This window comes from Rhinatrema bivittatum, chromosome 4, assembly GCF_901001135.1.
Source record: "Rhinatrema bivittatum chromosome 4, aRhiBiv1.1, whole genome shotgun sequence".
Taxonomy (NCBI): domain Eukaryota; kingdom Metazoa; phylum Chordata; class Amphibia; order Gymnophiona; family Rhinatrematidae; genus Rhinatrema; species Rhinatrema bivittatum.
This window is the reverse complement of record NC_042618.1, coordinates 228,519,593-228,542,985: the sequence shown is the minus strand read 5'-3', so window position 1 is coordinate 228,542,985 and position 23,393 is coordinate 228,519,593. Positions and strand designations below refer to the sequence as shown.

The following is a 23,393-nucleotide window of genomic DNA, read 5'->3' as shown; positions in this document are numbered from 1 at the left end:
ACCCAGCCCTCTTTACAGCGGCTCAATGCATCGTGACGCCAGTGCAGAATTCCTCGGAACTCGGTCCGGTCATTCTGGAGCACGGAGGACTGCCAGCGTTGTGTGGAACAGCAGTGGTGGCATGGGCGATGTTGCTCGGCCCGGGCATTCTCCAGCACCGAGTAGGATAGCACCAATGTGCTGGATGGCGTTGGTGGCAGACGATCACCATGCCGGTGACAATGAGTGCCACGGTGCTCGGCCTGGTCTTTCCCCAGTGCCGAATTGGACGCCCTCGCTGTCCTGGATGGCGAATGATGATGGACGTCAGCATGCCTGCACTGCTCCTGGCACTATGTAGTATCATAGGCTGATACAGGGCTGTAGTAAAAACCGCAAAGCATGGAGCACTGTGTTTAGGCGAGGGCATTGCGTATAGGTGCTATGTCAGTATTGATGGTATCGATGGCGGTATTGGGTGGTCTCGAGGATATCATCAAAAATATATATATGAAAAAATGCCGATGGCCGGGCAGAGCAACGATAATAGTGTCGGAGGCACCGATAGCATCGGTATCGATGGCAACGATGTGGCATCGATGGTTCGAAAAGACATCGTTGGCATCAGGAAATTGATGTTGGCATCAACAAAATCGATGGCCACATCGATAGGAATGATGAGAATACCTATGGAAACAACGTGGGCGTCGATGGCATCTATGGATGGAGATGGGCGCCGACGACATCGGTGGCATGGCCACGGGCATCGACGGCATGGCCATGGGTGTCGACGTCCTCAATGGCATTGACCTAGGAATCGATGGCATCAACCTGGACATCGATGGCATCGACGGCATCGATCCGGGCATTGATGTCATGGATGGAATCGACCTGGCATCGATGGAACCGGCCTGGGCATCGATAGAATGTACGACGTCATCTATGGAATCGACCCAGGCATCGATGGAACTGACCTGGGCATCGATGGAATCGACATGGGCGTCGATGGCATCGACATGGGCATTGATGGAATCAATGGCATCGACATGGGCGTCGATGGCATCGATGTCATGGATGGAATTGACCCAGGCACAGTTGGAATCGAAGATGGCATCGATGGAACCGGCCTGGGCATCGATAGAATGGACGATGGCATCGATGGAATCGACCTGGGCATCGATGGAACTGACCTGGGCATCAATGGCATCGACCCAGACACCGATGACACCGACGACACAGAGGTGTGCATCGATGGCATGCGGCCGGGCATTGATGACACAGATGGAAAAATCAGCGCCATGGATGAAAACATTGATGGCACCGAAAGAATCGATGTGGGGATCGATGGCATCGACGGACCACCGGCGGAGGGGTGTCGAATAAGGCAGGATGGCCTGGAAGGGGGTACCGACGGTAGCGATGAGGCATCGACTGCACAAAGGTACTGAGGTATGAATTCGACAGGGGGCCCTGGCAGCAACGGTGACCGTGGAGGTCCCTATCCCACTAGCGCTAATAACCAGGCAGAGGGTCACAGGAGGACACTCGCAGGCTATGTGGGGCTAACTGTGAAAACATGGGGAGCGGGAAGGCCTCAATTTGGTTGGTAGGCCGAGGAAACCGTAGTGAGGTGACAGGAACTGACCGAAAAACAGGGCACAGTACTCACCAAGCATCGATTAAACGTATGCGAGGGGAGACCCGCACAGGGAAAAAGCGTTTGTGAAGTAAAAGTTTAAGTGTTTCCGTGAGGAAAAGTTGTGAGAATTTCTCACAGAGCTCCTAACTGCTATGTGTTACGACCATGGCTGCTATGCAGCCGCCTCACCACCAGAGGTCCCCCACGAGCATGCTCTTCTGGCTGGCCCACTCCTTCCTTCCTGTCTACTCTATATCCCAGACTCTCCTTTATAACCCTGTCTAGTAGTTCCATCGGTGCTTCGGCATCGAGCTCGCCTGGGCTCCCTGCTCTAGCCTCTTTCGCCTTCTGTCTGTGGCCTACGGGCCTCTGCCTGCTGTCTGTGGCCTACGGGCTTCTGCCTTCTGTCTGTGGCCTACGGGCTTCTGCCTACTGTGTGTGTGTGTGGCCTACGGGCTTCTGCCTCCTGTGTGTGTGTGTGGCCTACGGGCCTTCTGTCTGCTGTGTGTGGCCTATGGGCTTCTGCCTCCTGTGTGTGTGTGTGGCCTACGGACCTTCTGTCCGCTGTGTGTGGCCTACGGGCTTCTGCCTACTGTGTGTGTGTGTGTGGCCTACGAGCTTCTGCCTTCTGTCCGCTGTGTGTGGCCTACGGGCCTTCTGTCCACTGTGTCTGGCCTACGGGCCTCTGCCTGCTATCGGTAACCCACGAGCTTTCTGCCTGCTGTGTGTGTGTGGCCTACGGGCCCTCTGTCTGCTGTCTGTAGCCTTCGGGTCTAGTGCCTCGCTCTGCTGCCTTCAGGGCTTATGTGTTTCATGTTCAATGTTAGTGCTGTCCTGGTTTGTCTGTCCAGTCCTCTGTCAGTCTGGTTTCCTCAATTCAGTCACTTATACCTCCAGTCATTATCACTCATACCGGCACGCTTCCTGAGTTCATCCTTACCAGCACCCAGTTCCAGTTTCCTGTACACCTTTACCTACATTCACGTTCACACATACTTCCATTCTGTTCCAGTCTTCAAGTTCACTCTTACCTTCATGCATCTGGTATCAGGTTTCTCCAGCCAGTATTAGACTCCGTCTGCCTATTCCACCTTCCCATTTGCCCATAGGGTTCACTCATTCCTGCCTGCACCAGCCAGCATCTAGACTCTTCTGCAGTCCTGCCTTTCTCCTCCCTGACACACCCTCGGTAGTGGTGTTCACCACTCCTGGCCTGAGCCCATTCGTAACACTATGCTTACTGCAGAGTGGAAAAAAGAAGACTGAGGGGAGACACCTGTGGTCACAGGGATAATTGCAGGCTGAGCATGCTCAGTGCACTCAGTGTGCCAGCGTCAGTCAAAGCTTTACAGAAACTTTGACAGAAAAGTTTTCCGTAGCAGGGCTCCGTCCACTGACATCACCCATATGTGAGGTCTACAATCCTGCTTGTCCTGCGAGAAATATTGAACACTATTCTCCTCTTCTCCGTTCTATTTATTTCAGCAAAAGAGCTTATATAGAGCAAAAAAGCTTATATAGAGCTTTACATGTTAAAATATAATACTGAATAGGTGAAGCCCATGATATTATGGATTAGAGATGTGCTTCGGGTAAAAATTTCGTGTTGGGCTTCGTTTTGGGGCCCCCTCCACGGGAATTTCGTTTTTCCCGTGGTTCAAGGGTTTTTTTTTTCGGGGGCCCTGATTTTTGGGTTAGTACGCACTATCGGGAGTTAGCGCGCAATAACTCAAAAATGAATTTTTTCCGAAATTTCGGAAAAAATTCAATCATTTTTCGGTTCTCACGAACCATTCCGAATTAGGCAATTTCGTTGACATTGCCTAATTCGGGAAAAACGATTGCACATTCCTATTATGGATAGGGATTGATACTGCTCCCAACCGTGGAGAAGAAAAGCTCCTTCTGGGTGCATGCTAGGGATTGCTCACTGACAGATCAGAATGTACATATGCAGAACTATACAATCAAGCAGCACATGGCAACAATGAAAAGAGATTTAGAAGCAGAAAAGCAAAGCCAAGTAGATTGTTTGATGTCTGACATAATGAAAGATATAAGGCATAAAAATGAGATCTTAACAAGGGGAAAAACAGTTTATCAAACTGTTCTCTGTACATGCTGTTTCCAAAAGGTCAGCAGTTCAAGAAATTCCTGCGTTTCACATAAAAGGCAAGACTTGACAACTGGTGAGCTCTGCTGCATGTCATGATTATAATTTCTAAAACATTTTTTATTTAGATAATATCTTTTCATTGGTAGCTCAAGGTGAAAGACTGTAGGTATTTCCCTGTCATTCTCTAAGTTGTGGCAACGGCGCGCAGCGTCTCACTATTCTGAGTTGTATTCACTCTGGGTGAAGAAGAACGTCGAGTTCGAGATGAGCCTGAGGTAGACTTCCGGGATGCTCGGGACTCTTGAGAGCATTCTTGCAGATGGCAGTCAATATGTCTAGTAAGATCTATCAGGGAGTCCAACGAGGGCTCAAACTTTTGAGGAAGATAAAACGTAAACAGAGTCCCAGTGAAGTTCCGAAGAAAGTGTTCTGAACTCAATATAATAGTCCATTAGTGAGCGCGAGCCTTGTTGGAGATGGAGGAATGATGACCCGGAAACAGCTCTTCGGCCTGGATCTTCAAATACAGAACAGAATAGAGCCAGGAATCCCGAGAGATCTTGAAGGACTGGGTCAGCATGTTCCCAGAGGGGTGATGCCCAGGCCAAAGCCTTACTATCCAAAAGGGAAAGATTGTAGGTAGTCTTGGTGATCATGTCCAGGAAATACGCTGGTTGCAGACAGAAGTGCATATTGCATTGGTTCAAGAAACCCCTGCATATAAGAGGGTTCCCTGGCCAGTCTCTGTCTCTCTCTCACACAGACACACCAGTCACCTCCCTGACCAGTCTCTCTCAATCACACACATACTCTGTCACTTACATACAAGCTCACACATACTCTGTCACTTACAACCACACACACACACAGAGCCACTCATGCACCCATTGTACCACACACACACACAAGCTCTCACTCATGCACCCAGGCACCCATTGTACCACACACACACACACTGCCACTTATGCACCCATTGTACCACACACACACACAAGCTCTCACTCATGCACACAGGCACCAATTCTACCACACACACACACTGCCACTCATGCACCCAGGCACCCATTTTACACCACACACACACACACAAACACACACACACACACACTGCCACTCATGCACCCATTGTATCACACACACACAAGCTCTCACTCATGTACCCAGGCACCCATTCTACCACACACTCACAAAGCTGCCACTCACCACCCAGGCACCCATTCTACCACACACACACACACACAAAGCTGCCACTCATGCACCCAGGCACCCATTCTACCACACATACACAAGCTCTCACTCATGCACCCAGGCACCCATTCTACCACACACACACACACACTCAAAGCTCCCACTCATGCACCCAGGCACCCATTCTACCACACATACACAAGCTCTCACTCATGCACCCAGGCACCCATTCTACCACACACACACACACACACACACACAAGCTCTTACTCATGCACCCAGGCACCCATTCTACCACACAAACACAAGCTCTCACTCACGCACCCATTCTACCACACACACAAGCTCTCACTCATGCAGCCAGGCACCCATTCTACCACACACATACAAGCTCACATAGAGCCTGTTCTCGTTCTTTGGCCCAATAAGCCTGGCCTCTGCTTCTCAGCCGCCTCTCGCCTGATCTCCGGTGGCGTGCAACGTCTCTCCAGCCACCTCCCATGGTGCGCATAGTCTCTCCGCTCTTCGGCCGCCGGCAGCGGTGCGCAGCGTCTCACCATTCTTTGGCCGCCGGCAACGGCGCGCAGCTTATCACCATTCTTTGGCCCTGCCGGCGGCGGTGCACAGGTCTCTTCAATCTTCGGCCGCCGGCAACGGCATGCAGCGTCTCACCATTCTTCGGCCCCACCGACGGCGAAGCACAGGTCTCTCCACTCTTCAGCCGCAGGCAGCGGCGCGCAGCGTCTCTGTTGTGTCCGTCGGTCTTCGACGGCGTCACCCCGCCTACCTCTCTCTACTCTTGGCTCCTCCTGCTCACCTTGGACTGATGGCCGCTGAGGCATCTGCTTGCCGTTCTCTCCGGCGTCCCCGGACCGGCTTTGGTGCTGCCTCCCGCCATTCTCCTTCAAGGTACCTCTAGGGCGCGCGTGCGCACGCCGCCCTCATCTTTAACTCTACGTTGGCGCGAACCTCAGGGGCATCCCCCTGTTCTGACAGTATTTGCTAGCTCGTTGAGTTAGCAACAGGATTCATACGGATGGGATTCGCTCTCCGCTCCTAAGCTACTCTGCCATTCCAGCGCTATCTGGAACTCTTACTAGCTTTCGAGGTCTTTAACGGTGTACCCGCTCCTCGGGGGCCTCTCTGCTTCTTTCAGGTGCTATCAGGAAACCGGTACTCGCTCCTCGAGGGCCCATGTTCCCTGTGTCGCTGCATGCAACCTCTACCCTTCTACTTGGAAGAACTAACTTACAGTTACCATCAGTGAGTATAGATACCATCTCTCTCCACAGTACTGCTTCACTGGAATCAGGTACTTGCCCCTCAAGGGCCTGCTCTCTGCTCCGGTGCCAGACCTCTCATCTAGTGAAATCTCTGTTACTGCTAAGTGAGTACAAAGCTATCGAGTCTCTCTGCTCAAGGGATCAGGTACTTGCTCCTCGAGGGCCTGGTCTCCCTGTCTCAGAGCTTCTCCTATTTCTACATTGGGACTCTGAATGTTAATCTTATTGTGTGCTCATAACTCTCAGTCTCTTTCCACTACAGCACGGCCTTGCAGAGGATCCGCTGTTCCAGCGTCTGTGTGAGACGCGCCCAGCCGGGCTCTACAACCACTACTCATTACTGCCACCTCTGATGGTCACTTAAACTGTCTAATAAAAGATTCAAATCTGTGTTTGTCTGTCCGGAGTCTAGCCTGACACCGTGGTCCCTCACGGGACTGCCCCCCCCGTGGGCGTGGTCAGCTGCCACAGTGTCCAAGGATCCACCCAAACACCATTAACCATAACAGTCTCTCCATTCTTCGGCCCCGCCAATGGCGGTGCACAGGTCTCTCCGCTCTTCGGCCGCCGGCAGTGGCACGCAGTGCCTCACCATTCTTTGGTTGCCGGCAACGACGCGCAGCGTCTCACTATTCTTCGGCCACGCCGACGGCGGTGCACAGGTCTCTTCACTCTTCAGCTGCCAGCCACGGCACACAGTGTCTCACCATTCTTCGTCCCCGCCGACGGCGGAGCACAGGTCTCTCCGCTCTTCGGCTTCCGGCAGCTGCGCGCAGCGTCTCACCATTCTTTGGCCGCCGGCAACAGCACGCAGCATCTCACTATTCTTCAGCCCCGCCAATGGCGGGGCACATGTCTCTTCACTCTTCGGCTGCCGGCAATGGCACGCAGCATCTCTCCATTCTTCATCCCTGCTGACGGCGGAGCACAGGTCTCTACACTCTTCAGCCGCAGGCGGCGGCGCGCGTCTCTCCATTCTTCAGCCCCGCCGATGGCGGTGCACAGGTCTCTCCACTCTTCAGCCGCCGACAGCAGTGCGCAGCATCTCACCATTGTTTGGCCGCCGGCAAAGGCATGCAGCATCTCACCATTCTTCGGCCCCGCCAATGGCGGAGCACAGGTCTCTCCACTATTCAGCCACAGGCAGCGGTGCGCAGCGTCTCTCCCTTCTTCGGCCCCGCTGACGGTGGAGCACAGGTCTCTCCACTCTTCAGCCACAGGCAGCGGCGCACAGCGGCGCACAGCGTCTTTCCATTCTTCATCCCCACCGACGGCGGAGCACAGGTCTCTCCACTCTTCAGCCGCAGGCAGCGGCGCGCAGCATCTTTCCATTCTTTATCCCCGCTGACAGCGGAGCACAGGTCTCTCCACTCTTCAGCCGCAGTCAGCGACGCGCAGCGTCTCTCCATTCTTCGGCCCCGCCGACAGCGAGCACAGGTCTCTCCTCTCTTCAGCCGCAGGCAGCTGTGCGCAGTGTCTCTCCATCCTTCGGCCCCGCCGAAGGCGAGCAGAGGTCTCTCCTCTCTTCAGCCGTAGGCAGCGGTGCGCAGCGTCTTTCCCTTCATCCCCGCCGATGGCGGAGCACAGGTCTCTACACTCTTCAGCCGCTGGCAGCAGCGCGCAGCATCTCTCCATTCTTTGGCCCCGCCAGTGGCGGCGCGCAGGTCTCTCTACTCTTTGGCCCTGCCGGCCTGGCCTACAGCAGCAGCGCGCAGCATCTCTCCATTCTTCAGCCCCACCCCTAGGGAGAAGAGAAGCACAAGCGGGGCAGTGGAACACCGGGAGCTGCGACACACCAGCCGGTGCTTGGCGACACACTGGTGTGTCGCAACACACAGGTTGAGAACCGCTGGTTTAGGGTATTAATGAGCTTCTTGGCATGTATTTTCATGCTAATAAGCTCATTTAAATACACATTATCCTTGCAGGCAGCGGTGCGCAGTGTCTTTCCATTCTTCGGCCCTGCTGACGGTGGAGCACAGATCTCTCCGCTCTTCAGCCACAGGCAGCGGCGCGCAGTGTCTTTTCATTCTTCATCCCCACCAACAGCGGAGCACAGGTCTTTCCACTCTTCAGCCGCAGGCAGCAGTGCGCTGCATCTCTCCACTCTTCAGTCACAGGCAGCGGCGTGCAGCGTCTTTCCATTCTTCATCCCCGCCGATGGCTGATCACAGGTCTCTCCACTCTTCAGCCGCAGGCAGCGGCGCTCAGCGTCTCTCCATTCCTCGGCCCCGCCGACAGCGGAGCACAGATCTCTCCACTCTTCAGCCGCAGGCAGCGGTGCGCAGTGTCTCTCCATTCTTCGGCCCCGCCGACGGCGAGCACAGGTCTCTCCTCTCTTCAGCCGCAGGCGATGGCGCACAGCGTCTCTCCATTCTTCGGCCCCGCTGACAGCGAGCACAATTCTCTCCTCTCTTCAGCCGCAGGCAGCGGTGCGCAGTGTCTCTCCATTCCTCGGCCCCGCTGACAGCGGAGCACAGATCTCTCCACTCTTCAGCTGCAGGTAGTGGCGCGCAGCGTCTTTCCATTCTTCATCCCCGCCGACGGTGGAGCACAGGTCTCTCCACTCTTCAGCCGCCGGCGGCAGCGCACAGCATCTCTCCATTCTTCGGCCCCGCCAGTGGCGGTGCGCAGGTCTCTCTACTCTTCAGCCTTGCCGGCCTGGCCTCCAGCAGCAGTGTGCAGCGTCTCTCCATTCTTCAGCCCCACCCCTAGGGAGAAGATAAGCGTAAGCGGGGCAGTGGAGCACCAGGAGATGCGACACACCTGTCGGTGCTTGGCGACACACTGTTGTGTCGTGACACACAGGTTGAGAACCGCTGGTTTAGGGTATTAATGAGCTTCTTGGCATGTATTTTCATGCTAATAAGCTCATTTAAATACACATTATCCTTGCATTAGGCCACTTACTGCACGAAAAACAGCATTTTTTGCATGGTAAATGGCTTATTGTAGTTTAATGAATGAGCCCCTATGTTTGCACCTGATGCAATGGAGGATGAAGTGACTTGTCCAAACTCAAGCAAAGTCAGCGGGATTTTAACCTTGGCTTCCCTGCTGTTCTACCTCTAAGCTACTCCTCTGCTCATCAATCTATTTAACACATATTAGCAGATGAAGACTACAGTCTCCCTGTTCCAAAGATTTTATAACCTCACAGAAGTCAAATTAAGAAAAACAAAGAGCACAAGAGGCTGCACCAGAGGAGGCCAAGTGATCCACTTGAAGTTATATGGCAAGGGTACCAAAGACAGACTATGACTTTGTGAGATCTCAGGTTTCATAAAATCTGTGTTCCATCTGATGGAAGCAGGAACCAAGTTACTGCAGGGTTCTCTGTTGGGATCTGCTATTTTTCACTCTCGATCAGCAGGGCTGCTGTAATTTCTTATTTTCCCTCTCAGAGGACAACTAAGAAAAATAAGTTACTGCCTTCCATTAAAAAGGGGTTCTTTGACCCCCAACTGTAAAATCGAGTTATCAGAGGCTGAACATGCCCATTATGTTTCCTCTGCCCAGGGACGGTTCTATAATGAGGCAAAGTGAGGCAACCACCTCAGGCGGCAACATTTTGGGAGCAGCAGCAAGTGCCTCCCCCATAAAAACATCCCTGTTGCAGCAGTCGCCTCACCCTGCCTTACATTCTAAAGTCAACAGGGTTTGGCGGATGATGTGCTTCTGGCAGATTACCCACTGTCTGCCAGCATTAGGAAAAAAGGCCTTGCAGGAGCACGGACCAAAGATGTGCTGGCGGGGTGCCCACTTCCCATCAGCATTAGGGAGGAACTAGGAAGATTCCATGGCAGTGCAAATAAATGATGTGCTGACATAGTGCCCACTTCTCGCTAGCATTAGGAAGGCCCCGCACCAGAAGACGATGCCCTGCCGAGTCATCGGCGGCTTTCCCCCCTACAGCCCAAGAAGAGGATCTGTTGGGTTGCCAGTATTTCCCTGAAGCCGAAGAAGAATGAGTCGGGAGAGATTCAGAGTGTGTGTGCAAGTGAGAGAGTCTCTGTGTGTTTGTGTGAGAGTGAAAGAGTATCTGTGTATGAGATTGAGAGTGTGCATGTGTGTGTGAGTGCTCTTGTGTGCATATGAGAGACAGTGCTTGTGTGTGGGTGAGAGTGTGTCTTGTGTGTGTGAATGCCTGTATAAGAGTGAGTGTGTTAGTTGATCAGACAACTAAACGCAAATCATTTCTTGTAATCTGGCAGGCATATCTACAAACATTGCCTCATAGAACTCGCAACTGTTATTTGAACTCTCTTTCATGAAGGATACCTTACTCTATCTCTATGTACAGCCTATACTTTAATTCCCTCTTATGGTAACCAGCTGCAGTTGTACCTGTGCTTGGGCTGAGGGTGTGTGTGTAAGGATTAGATTGGTGCTTTTGGGGTTGACCTGTATTATTATGTTCTGTTGAATGTCTGTGGAGGTGAGTGCGCAGAGTAATCACCCCTCCCACATCTCTTCCTGAATGTAAACGGTATGTTTTTGTGAAAATGTAATAAAAAGTTTGAAACATAGGAGTGAGTCTGTATGTGTGAGTGATTAAGTACTTGTGCACGTTTGTGTGAGCATGCCTGTGTATGTGTGAGTGCCTGTGAGTGAAAGAGTGTCTGAGTGGGCCTACATATCTGCAACTTAATACATTCTGGCAATAACTGATATAATCCGGGGGAAACAGGGATCGAGTTGGACAATGATCGACGAGATGTGTTTATAAGAACTACTTTTTAGCAAGACTGTGAGTAAATATATAGTAACATTCTTGCCGGTGATGTGTGGATTAATAGTCTTGGTATTGTTCTGTCATAACCGAAGGTGGCTGTGTTACTTTTTGAGTGCTGGCAGTTACAGTATTAGAAGGCTTACTCTACTGTAATTGTAATTCAGTTTATTAATGGCTTTCTGAGGGCCAAGTCCACATCCAGTGCACTTTATGATAGGTCTAATACCATATAGGATCCAAGTGTCTTTTTTGCAGTGCATGTAAACATAATATACATGTTGTTGTAAGTGATGTTTTTACTTCAAAAGACTGTAGTTTGAATGTCCCTTTTCCATATAAAACCTTGTATTTAAAATCAGGGAAGCGGCTAATAAGAAATTTTAAAATGCAAAAAAATACATAATTTTTAATTGTCTGGGGAAGAAGAGACGAAAGGCTGTGTCTAATACCCTTGCACTGGCCCTAAGAGAGTGTGCTGCACACAGATTCCCACAATTCACCAGTCTCCTGCATCCCCGGCGATGCTGGGGAAGGGTGGGAGGCAGGTGATAGGGTTCCCAGGAGTGTGACAGGGTTGGCAGCTTCCTATAAATATTATCACTGATACTGCATCTGCTATTCCTCTAGGAACCCTGAACCCTTCAACAGCATTACCAATCATCAAAAGGGCCCCATATTTTAAGGCTGAAAAAGGAACTGCTACAGCTTTTGAAGTTAACCCAAGGAATTTTCTAACCCATTTTCTCATCCCGTGGTCGTCTCTTACCCTTGTAATATGTTGGTGAAATCCCTGTTCATGTAGAAGGTTTGTAGCAGGGAGTTCAAGCAACAGGTGAGTCCAATATTGTACAGACCAATGGCTCCTGCAGTAAAAAAAATAGAGTCAAGAGAAAAATGATGGTGATATGGAACAAGACAAACTGCATGTGGAATTTACATGAACATTTTCTTATGGAGATTTACTATCACCACAATATCCAGACGCAGTAATGAGAGATCAGCGAGAACTTATATTTTCATGACCTTCATAATAGGCATCATGGTAATTGCTTTCGCGTATATCAACTCTGCCTTATATTTAATCATTTGGTCATTTCAGTCCCGATTTAAACTGAATTTTAACTTGCGTATTTTTTTGAAAATTTTTCTTGCACTTAAAAATTAAGGGGCGGATCTTCAAAACTCCGCGAATAGCTTACTTTTGTTTGCGCTCCAGGCGCAAACAAAAGTAAGCTGGATTTTAGTAGATACGCGCGGAGCCGCGCGTATCTACTAAAAAACCTGGGTCGGCGCGCGCAAGGCTATCAATTTTGTATAGCCGGCGCGCGCCGAGCCGCGCGGCCTACCCCCGTTCCCTCCGAGGCCGCTCCGAAATCGGAGCGGCCTCGGAGGGAATCCTCTAACACCCTCCTCTAACCTTCCCCTCCCTTCCTCTACCTAACCCACCCGCCCGGCCCTGTCTAACCCCCCCCCCTTACCTTTGTTGGGGGATTTACGCCTCCCGGAGGGAGGCGTAAATCCCCGCGCGCCAGCGGGCCTCCTCCGCGCCGGGCCGTGACCTGGGGGCGGGTACGGAGGGCGCGGCCACGCCCCCGGACCGCCCAGGGCCGTAGCCACGCCCCCCGTACCCGCCCCCAAAACGCTGCCGACACGCCCCCAAAACGGCGCGCCGACAGGGACCGCCCCCGACACGCCCCCCCTCGGAGAACCCCGGGACTTACGCGAGTCCCGGGGCTCTGCGCGCGCCGGTGGGCCTATGTAAAATAGGCCCACCGGCGCGCAGGGCCCTGCTCGCGTAAATCCGGGCGGATTTACGCGAGCAGGGCTCTGAAAATCCGCCCCTAAATGTCTTTTCTTAAAATATATTGTGCTGAAAATCTGCACTTATCTTTGAACTTCTTTATTCTTCATCCACATTCATTGTTGTCTTGCAAGACAACAAGATATAAGTTCTCGCTGATCTCTCATTACTGCGTCTGGATATTGTGGTGATAGTAAATCTGTATTGGCTATCGAATTAGCTTTAGTTTTTTCCGATACAGTTTGAAATACAATCATTGTATCCTCACTTTGATTAATTTGCATTTTCTTATGGAGCCATTTCTGGATAGGGGAGGAGCTTCCCTCCTTGCTGTAGTTCATAAGATGTCTTGGATAATTCTTTTCTTAACTCATGGCAATCATGGTACTCTAGCAAAAAAAAGTAGGCAAAGGCTGTACCCCAATATTCTTCACCACGCCCATTGTCAATATAAATATTTATTTATTAAACATCTTATACACCGTCGTTCCATGTATAGATCACAACGGTTTACAAACTGACATTCATAATTATAACTCAACATACAATGATTGGTTACAAAAAGCAAAGGGTACAGAAAAATAAGGCGAAGTGGTAGTTTTTACATCTTATTCTGTGTTTTTTTTAGAATCTTACATTCTTTCATTTGGTTTATTCTTCATGATTCTATTCCTATCTTTTATCTTTATTGTCTTTGTGGCTCAATGTCTTCAAATGTTTTTAAAATTATATTATATGCTTTTTTGAATAGCCATGTTTTTAGTTCACATTTAATGTTGTGTTCCGCGCCCGCGGCCGTCCACAGGTGCGCCCCCCTACCTGACCGCGACGGCGACCCGCCGCGGCAAGCATGAGGAGGAGAGCCGTGGTCTGGTGCTGTTGTTCCCGCGCGTCGGCGCAGGCCCCCGGGGTGACCGCCGGGCTGGGAGCCGTCCCTGCTCCTCCCGCGCGGCATCTAACAGCTTCTCCCCCGCGGCCAGAATCCAAGATGGCCACCGCCATCTTAGGCGCGAGGCTGCGCCTCCTCACTAGATTTAAAGGGACCTGATCCCTTTAACTACTTCCAGCTGTCTTCAATGAGCCAGAACAGAGGAAGTATAAAAGGAGGCTTCTTCTGCTCATTCCTTGACTTGGCAACATCCTTCGTCTTCAGGTCTGCTTGCTTTGGTGAGTTCTTGTACTTTGGATCCTTGTTCCTGGTTCCTGTCTCATCTTGGTGTTCCTGACTTCAGATTGGCAAGCGATGATTCCTGGTGTGTGACTTCGGAATGGCAAGCGGCGATCCCTTGGCGTGTGACCTCGGACTGGTCAGCGACGACCCTCTGGCACTTGACCTTGGACTTCTTCTGGACCACCGTCTCCAAGGGCCCACCTAAGTCCCAGTGGTCCGGGTCCCTACGGGCTCCTCCCGGGGGGACCGCGGGCTTCCAGGGGTGAAGCTCCAGTTAGCTCTTGCTCCGAACTCTCATCTCCTTGACCTCTCAAAGGTCCACCTAAGTACCAGCGGTCCGGGTCCCTATGGGCTCCTCCTGGGGGGACCACGGGCTTCCAGTGGTGAAGACACAGCTCTTCTCCTCGACGTCACGACTCTTCGTCTGCCTCCATTGTCGCCTCAGTCTCCAGTGCCGAGGGTCAGCTGGTCACCTCTTCTGTCCTGCCTCGCCACCCCACGGGAGAACTTTCGGATCCACTTCCTAAGGTATACCATCCACCCGTCAGCCCAAGGGTCCACAAGCCTGAGCATACATTTAAATCTCTTTCTATTTGGTAAAATACATAGTGTTTCAAGCAGAGAGTTCCAAAGTGTTGGACCTGTTATGGAAAACACATGATCTCTTATTTGCGTTAGATGTGTGCTCCATATTGTGGGAATAGTCAATAATACTTTATTTTGAAATCTTAGTGTTCATTTAGGATTGAAGGTTGTGTCACTCCTAGCAAGCCGGTGTTATTGGAATGAATGATGTTGAATATTATCACTAATACTTTATAGTAGATTCCGGATTGCACCGGTAACATTTTGTTAAGTTACAGCCTTATTCTAAAATGGTTAATATGCATTTTTTCCCTCCTCAATCTACACACAATACCCCTGATGACAAAGCAAAATCAGGTTTGTAGAAATTTGTGCAAATTAATTTAAAAAACAAATATCACATTTACAGTTGTGATCGTAAGTTTACATATCTCTGGCAGAATATGTAAGATGTGTAGCATTTTAAGAAAACAGGGGTGATCAGACAAAACACGTCTGTTCATCCTTTTTTCATCCTTATTATAGAAATTTACTGTTTTTGGGTAGTGCTAATATTATCTGTATATTTTTCTAGTTATATTTTTCTAGTTATATGTTATTGCTGTTTTAAAGTGCTGTTTGTCTAATCAAAAAAGAAAACTACAAAGAAAGAGGAGTGGTTAACAGCTATTGGCAACAGACTTACGGGCGGATTTTAAAAGCCCTGCTCGCGTAAATCCGCCCGGATTTACGCGAGCAGGGCCTTGCGCGCCTATTTTCCATAGGCAGCCGGCGCGCACAGAACCCCGGGACGTGCATAGGTCCCGGGGTTTTTGGAAGGGGGCATGTCGGGGGGCGGGACCCGATGACGCGGCGTTTCGGGGGCGGGGTGCGGCATTTCGGGGGCGGGACCAGGGGCGTGGCGCTGGCCCGGGGGCGTGGTCCAGGCCTTCGGACCAGCCCCCGGGTCGGAGCACAGCGCGCCAGCAGTCCGCTGGTGCGTGTGGATTTACGTCTCCCTCCGGGAGGCGTAAATCCGTGGATAAAGGTAAGGGGGGGTTTAGATAGGGCCGGAGGGGTGGGTTAGGTAGGGGAAGGTGAGGGGAGGGCGAAAGAAAGTTCCATCCGAGGCCGCTCCGATTTCGGAGCGGCCTCGGAGGGAACGGAGACAGGCTGCGCGGCTCGGCGCACGCCGGCTGCCCAAAATCGGCAGCCTTGCGCGCGCCGATCCAGGATTTTAGAAGCTACGCGCGTATCTTATAAAATCCAGCGTACTTTTGTTTGCGCCTGCTGCGCAAACAAAAGTACGCGAACGCGTATTTTTTAAAAATCTACCCCTTAGTGCATAGCAGGAGGAAATTAACTCCTCTTCAGTCTGCTTGGACATTGAAGGAGACAGACAGAAGTCCATCTTCTTAGGGATAACCAGAGGAAAAGCTTACATTAGCTAGCCTTACCTGGGGGAAGGTCTGTTCAAAAGCAGCAGATACAGTGTCCAGGGAACAGCCCTGGCCAAGGGTTAACTGTTTAAACAAATGGTAATGGAACCCACGAGAGAAGGAGCTATACTCGACTTAGTGCGCACTAATGGAGATAATATCTCTGATGTCCAGGTGGGCGCCCACCTCAGCACCAGTGATCATCAAACGGTATGGTTTAATATCACAAAAAGGATACGGAAAAGAAACACAAAGACCCGAGTTTTGCAGTTCAAAAACATGGACTTTGATGAAATGGGGAAGTACCTGGAGGAAGCATTAAAAGGCTGGGAGAACGAGAGAGATGTGGATCAACAGTGGACCAAACTAAAGAGCAATTAACAAGGCAACTAATCTATATGTTAGAAAGAAAAGCAAAAGAAAAATGAAACCTATCTGATTCTCAAAGGAGGTGGCTGACAAAATAAAGGCTAAAAGAACAGCATTTAAGAAATATAAAAGATCCCAAAGGGAGGAGCACAAAGAAGAATATCTGGTAGAACTGAGAGAGACGAAGAAATTAATCAAGACTGCAAAAAGTCAAGCGGAAGAGAGGATTGCCAAGGAGGTAAAGAGAGGTGACAAAACATTTTTCAGATACATCAGTGAAAAGAGAAAAGTTCAAAGTGGTATAGCGAAATTGAAAGATGGAAAGGATCAATGTGTGGAGAGAGACGAAGAAATGGCAGAAATATTAAACAAATCCTTCAGTTCTGTGTTCACTAAAGAGGACCCTGGAGAAGGATCGTTAATAAACATGTGGATCGTTAATAAACATGTGGATAAAGGTGAACCGGTAGATATAGTATACTTGGATTTTCAGAAGGCGTTTGACAAAGTTCCTCATGAGAGGCTTCTAGGAAAAGTAAAAAGTCATGGGATAGGTGGCGATGTCCTTTCGTGGATTGCAAACTGGCTAAAAGACAGGAAACAGAGAGTAGGATTAAATGGGCAATTTTCTCAGTGGAAGGGAGTGGACAGTGGAGTGCCTCAGGGATCTGTATTGGGACCCTTACTGTTCAATATATTTATAAATGATCTGGAAAGAAATACGACGAGTGAGATAATCAAATTTGCAGATGACACAAAATTGTGCAGAGTAGTTAAATCACAAGCAGATTGTGATAAATTGCAGGAAGACCTTGTGAGACTGGAAAATTGGGCATCCAAATGGCAGATGAAATTTAATGTGGAAAAGTGCAAGGTGATGCATATAGGGAAAAATAACCCATGCTATAATTACACGATGTTGGGTTCCATATTAGGTGCTACAACCCAAGAAAGAGATCTAGGTGTCATAGTGGATAACACATTGAAATCGTCGGTTCAGTGTGCTGCGGCAGTCAAAAAAGCAAACAGAATGTTGGGAATTATTAGAAAAGGAATGATGAATAAAACGGAAAATGTCATAATGCCTCTGTATCGCTCCATGGTGAGACCGCACCTTGAATACTGTGTACAATTCTGGTCGCCGCATCTCAAAAAAGATATAATTGCGATGGAGAAGGTACAGAGAAGGGCTACCAAAATGATAAGGGGAATGGAACAACTCCCCTATGAGGAAAGACTAAAGAGATTAGGACTTTTCAGCTTGGAGAAGAGACGACTGAGGGGGGGATATGATAGAGGTGTTTAAAATCATGAGAGGTCTAGAACGGGTAGATGTGAATCGGTTATTTACTCTTTCAGATAGTAGAAGGACTAGGGGACACTCCATGAAGTTAGCATGGGGCACATTTAAAACTAATCGGAGAAAGTTCTTTTTTACTCAACGCACAATTAAACTCTGGAATTTGTTGCCAGAGAATGTGGTTCGTGCAGGTAGTATAGCTGTGTTTAAAAAAGGATTGGATAAGTTCTTGGAGGAGAAGTCCATTACCTGCTATTAGGTTCACTTAGAGAATAGCCACTGCCATTAGCAATGGTTACATGGAATAGACTTAGTTTTTGGGTACTTGCCAGGTTCTTATGGCCTGGATTGGCCACTGTTGGAAACAGGATGCTGGGCTTGATGGACCCTTGGTCTGACCCAGTATGGCATTTTCTTATGTTCTTATGTTCTTATGTTGTTAACAAGAAACTGGAGGGGAGTGGCGTGGATGTAACTCCATTTACAGTAGAAAATGCATGGGAAGAGCTGGAGAAACTGAAAGTGGACAAAGCCATGGGGCCTGATGAAGTTCATCCCAGGATACTGAGGGAGCTCAGAGATGTGCTGGCGGGTCCGCTGTGTGACCTGTTCAATAGATTCCTAGAAACGGGAGTGGTGCCGAGTGATTGGAGAAGAGCGTTGGTGGTCCCGCTTCACAAGAATGGGAACAGAGAAGAGGCTGGAAACTACAGACCAGTTAGCCTCACTTCAGTGGTGGGAAAAGTAATGGAGTCAATGTTGAAAGAGAGAATAGTGAACTATCTACAGTCGGGAGAATTGATGGACCAGAGGCAGCATGGATTCACCAAGGGAAGATCCTGTCAGACAAATCTGATAGACTTTTTTGACTGGGTAACCAAGGAATTGGATCAAGGAAGAGCACTTGATGTCATCTACTTGGATTTCAGCAAAGCTTTTGATACGGTCCCGCACAGGAGACTGGTGAATAAAATGAGAAGCTTAGGAATGAGTGCCTAGGTAGTGGCCTGGATTGCAAACTGGTTGACGGACAGAAGACAATGTGTGATGGTAAATGGAACTCTCTCTGAAGAGAGAGCGGTTTTAAGCGGTGTACCACAAGGATCTGTGTTGGGACCGGTCCTGTTCAATATCTTTGTGAGCGACATTACGGACAGGATAGAAGGTAAGGTTTGTCTTTTTGCGGATGACACTAAGATCTGCAACAGAGTGGACACGCCGGAAGGAATGGAGAGAATGAGACGGGATTTAAGGAAGCTGGAAGAGTGGTCGAAGATATGGCAGCTGAGATTCAACGCCAAGAAGTGCAGTCATGCATATGGGGAGTGGAAATCCGAATGAACTGTATTCGATGGGGGGAGAAAGGCTGATGTGCACAGAGCAGGAGAGAGACCTTGGGGTGATAGTGTCTAATGATCTGAAGTCGGCGAAACAATGTGACAAGGCAATAGCTAAAGCCAGAAGAATGCTGGGCTGCATAGAGAGAGGGATATCGAGTAAGAAAAGGGAAGTGATTATCCCCTTGTACAGGTCTTTGGTGAGGCCTCACCTGGAGTACTGTGTTGAGTTCTGGAGACCGTATCTCCGAAGAGACAGAGTCAAGATGGAGGTGGTCCAGAGAAGGGCGACCAAAAGGGTGAATGGTCTTCATCGGATGACTTATGAGGAGAGATTGAAGAATCTAAATATGTACACCCTGGAGGAAAGGAGGAGCAGAGGTGACATGATACAGACTTTCAGATACTTGAAAGGTTTTAATGATCCAAAGACAACGACAAACCTTTTCCGTCGGAAAAAAATCAGCAGAACCAGAGGTCATGATTTGAAGCTCCAGGGAGGAAGACTCAGAACCAATGTCATGAAGTATTTCTTCATGGAGAGGGTGGTGGATGCCTGGAATGCCCTTCCGGAAGAAGTGGTGAAGACCAGATCTGTGAAGGACTTACGTGGGATAAACACTGTGGATTTATAAAGTCTAGAGGACATGAATGAAGAGTGGGTGGCTCACGGGAATGACGGCTACTGGCTGGAGATAATACCCTTATTCAATAAACATGCACACGGTTAATGCGACTCCAGTATTGCTCTAAGTTTCAACGGCAAGAGGAAATGTGGAAAAAGATTTGCATTCACAAAAAAAGCGGGGAGTAGCTTGCTTGTTACGGCAGTTACTACCCCAAACCAAATAAGCCTGGTACTTCACTTTCAATGCATATCCAGCATAACTCTCTGCTTCTACGGCAGAGGAGAAAGACTGATACTTCACACATATCTAGCATAGCTCTCTGCTTCAACGGCAGGAGAGAAAGTCAGATACTTCACTTTCAATGCATATCCAGCATAACTTTCTGCTTCAACGGCAGGGGGAATGAAGAAAAGTAGATCTATATACAGACAACAACCAACAAGGTCTGAATTATTTAGTCTGGGTAAACAAATAAGCATGGGTATAGTTTGCTTATTGCGGCGGTTACTACCCCTAACTAATTAAGCTAGATATTTCACTTAGAGGCAGTTCCAACACTGCTCTCTACATTAATGGTGGGGGTGGAAGGGAAATAGAATCAAAAGGTTACTAAAAGCAGACAGCAGAAAGCTTTCAAAGTGATGATATCGCAGGACCACACGCCACTGAGCTGTCTGCTTTTAAAAGCGTTACGATTTGAACACTTATCCAAGTGCCATTTACTGCTGAGAAACACGTCTCTGACTATGCTACATGAGAGCTCTGAGTTTATCTAAGCCAATTCAAGTGGCTTTTAAGCCCCTGAGGCAGCTCTTTTGAGCGAAACTTGGCCAGAGTCGGGCAAGATTCAATAAAGTCCTTCTTTTACATCGATCCAAAGATTTAACATAAGACAAGCAAGCAGTTACCATAAATTTAAATAATTCTAATTTCTTATTTGCTTGGTAAATTTCTATTGTATTATTTTTGTAAAAAAGAGACTGGGAAAACAAAACAAAAAAGCATTTCAGCCCTAGAACACAGCACAAGTAAAGAAGAGCACTACCATTTTTAAAGTCACCGGAGGTATACATCCATTGTGAAGACTTGTCGTTCTCCTGAGCATCATGCCTGTACTTGTTCGTGGCCAATTCTGTCTCTTCAGAGCTGTGGTCATTTTTGCACCCTTCCCCTGAGATTCTTTCACCCTCTGTCATCATCCTGCACTTGCTGGGCACCAAGAGCACACTCTTACTGTCGGATTGAACTTCTGTTCCTGCCATAATAGACAATCTGTAAGGTGAGATTGATATAAACTTTCTTGTCCTCATGCTACATATATGGGTATTGTTTGACATTATTCACAAGCAGCTAAACTCCACATTTGACTCCAATTATTCAAGTGAACCACGTTCTTCATTTTCAAAACATTTACATAGAAGTGAAGAAAACAGAGAAAACTTACAGTAAATGTCGAGATGATATCAAAAATAGTGCACAGATAATTGCTGAAGTCTGCTGGCATATTTCAGGTTCAAATATCAGTATAAAAAGATTACTGCTTCCAACAGGGTACAAAAAGGCAGAAGGAGGCACAGTTTTAAGATAGTGCTTCCTTCTGGACACGAGAAAGGGCGAATTCCCAAGGTGTTCTGAACTCAAAGGGGACCAATAGGAAAAAACATACTGTACATTTAAACTAGAAAGTGTCCAGAAGGATGAGAGGAAAGTGTCCAGAGGGATGCGAGGAAAGTGACCACATGTAATTTCTATGCCCTATAGCAGGGTTGGGCAACTCCTGTTCATGAGTGCCACAAATAGATCTGGTTTTCAGGATATCCATAATGAATATGCATGATATGTATTTGCATACAATGGAGGCAGTGCATGCAAATTATCTCATGAATATTCATTGTGACTATCCTGAAAACCAGATATATTTGTAGCACTGGAAGACCATAGCTGTCTACCCCTGACCTATAGGGTCAAAGATTACACGTGTCCTGGCTAGGAGACAAGAGTGACCAATACTGCCGCTGGTCAGGAGTTGGCAGTAACAAAATGACATACTCAAATAATATAAATAGGCTCTCACTGCACAACAAAAATAATATCAAGGATGCTAATTAAATGATCGTCATATAGGCATGGGATTACACGAATAACTTGTGTCTTGATCCCTTCAGCCTGCACACAAGTATAATCATCGATCAAGAGGAGCTTGTCACAGTGTGAGAAAAGCAATATTATTTTTAAAGCATATTTTTCTTTTGCCCAGAGCCCAGTTTAGCCTCCCAAAAAGAGTCAGAGCAGTAGTAGAATTCCCAGGATAGTGAAGTGTAGTAGGATCATTACTGACCAGCGCAGTCTACGTTAGCATGAACTTTATACTTGCACTGAGGTCAGTAAGGCTGTAACCGTTGGCAATGCATAACTCACCTGATGTAAAATTCATTTCAACAGTATGCAACAAGTACGCAGGTTCATTGGAGGAATGAGCTGTTAGTATCTCCAGCAGAGGGAATAAGGGGCGGGCAGGTACTAGATCCCTTTTACAGAGTTGAAATGGCAAATACATGTTTTAAAGTGACATTTTTGTTTAGAATAATTTAAATGTAATTAATTCATACTGAACTCTTTTCACGCTTGGGAGTCAAATTAGTTGATTGGATCGAAATAAACAAACCCTCTCTGCTCCTCAATTACAACAACAAACACAAAAAATGAAATATACTCGCCTGGTTAGAAGTGGAAATATTTTTTTGCCGTGTCGAGTCTATGCAGCCACAAAAAAATCTATAGCAAAAACCTCTAAATTGCTTGCAATGTTAAGCAGCAAAACAATATCACTCTCAAGTGATTCCGGCAGAATTCTGTAATCTCAGCTGGAAAACCCTGCGATGCGGCAGGAGAAGTTGCAGGGCAGCTGTGCCAGGGCTGCCAGCTACGTGTCCTCGTGCCGCGAATCTCTCCACGCGCCCGCTCTGAGCTGATGCCCGGACCCTAAACCTCCCGCGCACGCGCTGCCTCCGCAGCCGCCCTCAGCGCGCGCCCAAGGTTTCATTTCTCAGCGAAGCACCATCGGTGACTCAAAAGTGAAACTTACCAAAACTCTGGCGCTGTCTGTCAGCCTGCTTTTCTGTACACAGCTCGAGAGGGGCGCGACTGTTTCCACGGGCTAGTTAGTCAGTGCAAAGCTGCTAAGAGGAATTCAAATATATTTTAAGAGAGAGCGCAGGCACCCCTCCCACCTCAGTTATTCCAGAAAAAAATACAACCCTGCCCCCCACCCCCAGCAACTAACAAACACAAACTAGAACATGCACCACCTATCCTGGCTCTTTCACCCCTTCTATTCCTCCCCACCCTAGCTCCAGTCCTTTCACACCTGTTGGTAAAACACATAGCACCACAGACCTTGAGGAGGAACCTCATGTTTGCATTGCCCACTTCAGGGAGATGGAAGAAGTAATAGAATTCATCATGCTCCCCCAATTTACCCTCCTTCATACCCTTCCAAATATTTAGAATTCTCTTCATGCTTCCCTAATTCACCCTATCCATAGGCTGCCTAATATTTACCCTTCCTTGTTTTCCCCTAGCATGCAACCTTTTCCTCACTTCCCCAATGTTCATCCCTTTTCATGCCATGCCTCCAAGTATTCACCCCCCTCACCTCTTCCAAGTCATCCCCTCTTGCATGACCCCTTTCCCCCTCACAACCTTTCAACATTTACTTCCCCTCCCTCCTCATAAATCATTCACAGTTCTCTGAACCCCAGATGTCTCTTTGTCCTCAACTGAGTCCCACTCCTAGGACTTGTTTCTCCCCCCCCCCCCCAGTTACTCCTGGGGGAATTCTGC

The 23,393-nt window shown here is 48.7% G+C and overlaps 1 protein-coding gene across 6 annotated transcripts in view; it reads right to left on the bottom strand.

The window, feature by feature from the left end:
• Window positions 1-22,703, bottom strand: part of USP18 (ubiquitin specific peptidase 18) — a 50,110-nt gene extending 27,407 nt beyond the window's left edge. For 4 of the 6 annotated variants that reach the window (XR_003856424.1, XM_029599816.1, XM_029599819.1 and 1 more), the window contains exons 1-3: window positions 22,268-22,532; window positions 20,596-20,822; window positions 11,707-11,803 (exon numbers count right to left, since the gene is read on the bottom strand). Coding sequence is in view for 5 of the 6 variants with exons in the window: in XM_029599816.1 (XP_029455676.1) it covers window positions 11,707-11,803; window positions 20,596-20,812 (314 nt within the window). In the remaining variant the exon portion in view is untranslated. Of the gene's footprint in view, window positions 1-11,706; window positions 11,804-20,595; window positions 20,823-22,267; window positions 22,533-22,635 lie in introns of those variants that run through there. The other 2 variants (XM_029599817.1, XM_029599818.1) reach the window with 2 other exon arrangements.
• Window positions 22,704-23,393: the final 690 nt, after the last annotated feature.